Raw genomic sequence first — 5,732 nt, forward strand, 5'->3', positions numbered from 1 at the left:
AGAGAAAAGAGAGAGAGAGAGAGAGAGAGAGAGAGAGAGAGAGAGAGAGAGAGAGAGAAAGCTGGGAATGGCTGCATGTACTTGCAACCCCCAACACTAAAGAGGTGGAGACAAAGTGAATTCCTGGGGCTCACCGGCCAACCAGCTTACTTCTGATGAGTTCCTGGCCAGTGAGAGACCTATTCCAACAAATAACATGTAGACTGTGTCAGTACATATATGCACCTGCATACAGGGACACACACATACACACAAGGTTAAACTAGGGGTGTCTGCCTAGATAAACCAATTCTTGATTTGGCTTCATTTGGAGGGAAAGAAACGAAAAACAAAACAAAACAACCCTGGCCCTTCTCCCCTAAGGAACTAGAAGCATGGACCCTCTTGCTGCAGCCCAGAGCTCTGAGTTGTCCTTGCTTGTGAGGTGCTGGAGGGCCTCTGCCCATTGTTACAACTTGGTTGAGGACTCTGGCCTGCATTCTTTGTAGGCTGGAGATCCTGTCTTGGGCACTTGCAGTGTGGACAACTGTCAGAGCACACGAATCTGTGTTCAGATCTTGAAACCAGACCAAGTAGGCAGATTGAGGGAAAGGACTTGGCAGACGGTTGGCATGGTGAGAGGGCCTTTGCCAGATGCCCCATCTTTAGCGTCAGCATCTCTCAACCCTTTCCTCGGATCTGCTTACTCCTCACAGAGTCACCTCCAAGCCCTCCCTCATGCCATCCCAGACACATGAAGGGTAGCACTGGGGGTTCCGTCTTGTTCTCTACCTGGCTCCCAGCCAGGGGAGTTGATCCATCTTCTCTGACCTTTGTACCTTCATTTGCTGAACTCACCTGGAGGGACTCCCTGAGTGACCCAGGAGGCCTGAAGCTTCATCTTCTCCTGACTTTCATATGGCCCAAACAAGAGCCCGTCTCTTTCCTGTCGGAGGTAGTAGGATCCTTCCAGGTCGCGGAGTACCGGGAGCTCTCGTTTCAAAGCTTTCACTTCCGGTATGGTTGACGTGACGACATATTGATGTTGAACAGGGATGAGGGGATGCTCTAGTCCAATCATTTTACCTACTTCACGAGCCCAAAATCCTTAAGAGAGAAAATTATTTTAAAGACATCATCACATGTATACATACACCTATGACATTGATATGGTAATTTGTATTTGGAAATACCATTGTTTATTTGGTTCAGTGCTGGAGATGAAACCAAAGGCCTTGTATATGCTTGCCAAGGGAAGCTCTGCCACCGAGCCATTTCCCCAATCACTAAGGATTTGTGAGCATCACAAAAGTGAATGCCTAAAATCCCACAGACTCAAGGCTCTCTTCTGTTGACTTTGGTCTATATACTTTGGTAGCAAGAATGCATTAAGTTTCTGCTACTTCAAGAGTAGCAGTGAGATTGTGAAGCTGCCTCTTGGAAAGCACCATAGTCAAAAAGCAAGAGAAGTTGGTGGGGAAGCTCAGTGGTGAGACTTCCGGGCATGCGTGTGAGGCCCTGAGTTCATCTCTAGCACCGCAGAAAGGAAAACAGCAAAATGGAGGCGAGGTACATTGGTTCCCAAGGTTAGACCTGGACACACGTGTCTGAAAGACTGTAGTAACTATGAGCATCAAATCTAAATGCTTTTGCTACAGTAGTAAGGCTTTGTGTCTGTCTCTCTCTCTTTCTCATTCTGTCTTTTTTTTTTTTTTAAACAAGGGGTTACATATAGCCAGAGCTAGCCTCAAACTCTTAATATGCCCAGGCTGGCACTGAACTTCTGAATTTCTGGCCACCAACTCCCCAGACCAGGACTATAGAGAGACATCAGTCACTACACCCAGCTAGCAAGACATTATTTTAAATAAACACCACACCTTTACCAATAAAAAGGTATTTCAGTGTCTAAAATGATCAATGCGCGCACTTGTGTGTGTGTGTGTGTGTGTGTGTGTGTGTGTGTGTGGTGTGTTTGACAAAGATGTGGTGTAGGTTCACCCATCAACTAATTATTTGTAGGGAGAGAATTTTGTTGACCAGCTTGTTTCCTAGTAGGTTTGAGTAATTATCAAAGGACTGGCAAACCCTCTCAATTACTGTTTTTCTTAGGGTGTAGTTTAAAATTTCAACCATTTCTACTTCTGCTTTCTTTTCTTTTTCTGGCAAGAGGTTCTAAGATTTCGTCATCATATAGTTCAAGGCTAGGTACAGAAATACCCAGGAGTCAGCCCAAGAGCCCAGAGCTGGTCCAGTTTGCAGCTAGCATTTGTTTCCACTTAAGCAAACGCCATCTATACGCTTGCTCTGTATTTTGTTTCCGTCTGGCCTCTCAGGGTGTCTCGCTTGAGTAATCACCCCCCACAGGCTGCCCTTTGTAAACTTGGAATCCAATCTGTGGGCATCTGAGACCTCTGCTGGTCTTAAATAATTTAGAGACTTAATTTATTGTTTCTTGTAGAAAGGTGTGAATTACCACGGTCAGGAATTTCTAAGAAAATATAGCAAAGCTGTATACTGTCATTATACACACTAGGACAGTTTTCAAATCTAAAGTCAAATACTTAGCCAAGGAATTCAATCTAGTTATTTTGATTAAAAGTATAAACTGAAGAAGATAAATTCTGTCCTATTCAAATGTAATTATAAATTACTGAGTTGGATGCCTTGCTTATTAATGCATTTTATCATTAAAATAAAGTATACGTGTTTGCCCGCATCTCAACTATCTGTATTGCTTTAAATCCCACAAGCTCCACACCGTTTACCCTTTGGTGCTGGTATCTGAGAAGCCGCCTTTTCTATTGAGTTAGTCTAAGTCTAGCTAGGATTATGCTGCCAACTCCTGCAAGAGCACTCAGCGTCCAAGGTCAAAGGGGCGAGTCAAACACAGAAAAAGCATCCTGAAAGGAAGCAACTGAAGGGCCCAGAAAGGTAGCACTGAAAACGAGCTCTGTTTAAGAGTACAGAGCCGGTCATGCAAAACTACAGTGGTTGGAAGGAAGGTTAGATTGAAGGGAGGTTGATTCATGACCCAATTCACGTCTTCAAAATGCCTTGTACACAGTGACAATGGAGGTCTCTCTCGTCTGATACAGTGACGGGCAAAATGCAGCAACAGGGCTTTTCTCTGTAGCTTTGGAGCCTGTCCTAGAACGCACTCTGTAGACCAGGCTGACCTCAGACTCACAGAGATCCACCTGCCTCTGCCTCCTGAGTGCTGGGATTAAAGGCATGCGCCACCACCACCACCCAGCAACTCTTTTTGGATAAACACTAGGCTCCACGTCAGCATCCTTCAGTCACTTCCTGATTGGTATTACTAGGAAAATTCTTAGATACAATTTACAAAGTTTTCTCAGGTTTAATGAATCAACTGGGAACAGGGTTAAGAGGTACTTTCCTTACTGTGCACGAGAAAGCTTTCCTTCATAGTGAGTGGCTTCTGTGTGTCTAGGCCCTGTCCCTGTGTGGTGCTGTGTCCCTGGGCTGTGTCCCTGGGCCCAAGCAAGGGGTGGACTAAAGCAGAATCCAGTTCATTTATAAAGTTCTGGGTAATAAAGAGCAGTTAGCTTGCTGCATGCTAAGATGTTGGAAGCACTGAGAACCCTCCTCAGCCCTGCGAACCCTCCTCAGCCCTGCTCGCTCACAACTAGGGTCACACAAAAAGGAAAACTGGAAAAGAGGGGAGGGGCAGAAGAGAGGAGGGAGGGAAAGGAAAGGAAGAGGAGGGGAGGACAGGAGAGGGGTGGGAAGAAAGGGAAAGGGAGGGGAGGGCAGGAGAAGGTTGGAAAGGAAGGGAAGGGGAGGAGAAGGCAGAGGAGGGGAGTGAGAGAAAGGGAGGGGAGGGGAGAGGAAGACAAGAGAGGGCGGGGAAGAGGGAAATGACAAGGGAGGAGGACTGAAAGGAGGAGAGAAGGATGAAAAGAGGAGGAGGAGGAGAGAGGAGGAGAAGGCACAGGGAGAGAATATGTTCAGCACACCCCCCTTAGGGCTAGGACTGTTCTCAGGAGCTGTGTCAGCCCGATGAGGTGAGCACACCTGTAACCCTGGATCTCAGAGGGTGAAAACAATTTCAAGTTTAAAGCCAGTTTGCATCTGAGCAGTGGTGATGCATGCCTTTAATCCCAGCACTCAGGAGGCAGAGGCAGGAGGATCTCTGTGAGTTTGAGGCCAGCCTGGTCTATAAGAGCTAGTTCCAGGACAGGCTCCAAAGCTACAGAGAAACCCTGTCTTGAAAAACCAAACCAAACAAAACAAAACAAGAAAACCAATTTGCATTTGCATTCTATACAATTTGAGGCTACCTGGCAATTAAACAAGGCCTTAGCTCGATGCAAAATTAAATACATAAATAAATGAATGTGTAGGGTGTAGTTCAGGGGCACAGTTCTCAGCGTGAATGAGGCCCTGAGTTCAGTCCTCAGCAGCAACCCTCAACCCCACCACCACCATACCCCAAGAAAAGGTCTTGGAAAATCATCTAGGAACAGACAATATAGTTAAAATACAGTTTCTAGACCAGGAATATAGCTCAGTGCTAGAACACTGTACCCTGGCTAGTTTTGGACAAGGGAACCCCAACTGGGAAAATGTATGTGTAAGATTGGCTATATACAAGCCTGTGGAATATTTTTTGAATTAGTGATGGATGTGGGCGGGCCCATACATATGGGTGGTGGCATCCCTGGGCTAGTGGTCCTGGGGTGTGTAAGAAAACAAACTGAGCAAGTCTTGTAGGTAAGCAGTGCTCTTGTGTGGCTTCTGCTTCAGTTCCAACATCTGGGTCCCTGCCCCGACTTCCCACAGTGATGGGGAAGTATAAAATGAAATAAACTCTCTGCTCCTCAGATTGCTTTTTCACAGCAATAGCGACCCTAAGACAACCAGCCTAACCTGCACAAGGCCCTGGGCCCAATCCCCAGCATTTCAAAAACAAAACACATATAATAAATAAACCTTGCTAGCCTCCAGCTAGACTCCCTGAATTAGAATCTTTCTGAAGCCTGGGAAACCTTCCAAGGTGATTCCCAGGTACCATCGCTTAACAACCAAGTTCCTTGGGAAGTCATTTCCTAGCAAATGTTTGCTAGATCGTTTCGGGGCAGAAGAAAGGAATAATCTTATGATTGGCACCAAGAAGCCATGATACTTGATGCTAGCTAATGCTTCCCAGGCATAGGCATAAACTATCAAGGAAATAGGCATTACAGCCCTAATTATTATCACTGTAACTAATGTTCTGAGTATTTCATATTCTACTGTCCACAATAACTGAGAGGACATTATTAACTTTACTAAATTGATAACTTGCCTCAAGCAGAGGCTTGGCCAAGCATGTGTCTCTGGACCAGAGCGCCCATGCCCTGGACAAAACTAGAAACACAGTAGCAAACGCACAGGCCTTTGTTCTCTCCCCCTCCATATGGGCATTCCAAAGACTCCCCAGCCCCTACATCTCTCACAGTGCGACCCTTTCCAACTCTGCATCCTGGTTCCTTCAGGTGGATTCCAGAGCTACCCTGAAGATTTTGCCCAATGGTATGTGGCATCTTGGTCTCACTGGGTAACTCTGGGAAACGTTCCAGCTGTCACGTTCTGAAACCATTAACACGATGCTTGTTTTTATTCATAAAACTGTTGTTATTAAAACGGCATCAGCGCTAAAAGAGCAGCGTGTCCGGATCTCTGCCCCCAGTTACCAACGCCAAGGCTGACCTTACAGAATGCCTCCAGCCGTTAGAAAGGTTCTT

General features: G+C 46.0%; 1 protein-coding gene across 1 annotated transcript in view; it reads right to left on the reverse strand.

The window, feature by feature from the left end:
* The window catches only part of Dmgdh (dimethylglycine dehydrogenase), a 68,672-nt gene that overhangs the window by 42,087 nt on the left and 20,853 nt on the right, over positions 1-5,732 (reverse strand). Inside the window, exon 6 of the mRNA XM_050153754.1 lies at positions 838-1,086. Coding sequence (XP_050009711.1) covers positions 838-1,086 — 249 coding nt within the window. The remainder of the gene's footprint in view (positions 1-837; positions 1,087-5,732) is intronic.

The sequence above is a fragment of the Alexandromys fortis genome, unplaced genomic scaffold (genome assembly GCF_014885135.2).
Source record: "Alexandromys fortis isolate MF-2015 unplaced genomic scaffold, M_Fortis_MF-2015_v1.1 scaffold_79, whole genome shotgun sequence".
Taxonomy (NCBI): Eukaryota; Metazoa; Chordata; class Mammalia; order Rodentia; family Cricetidae; genus Alexandromys; species Alexandromys fortis.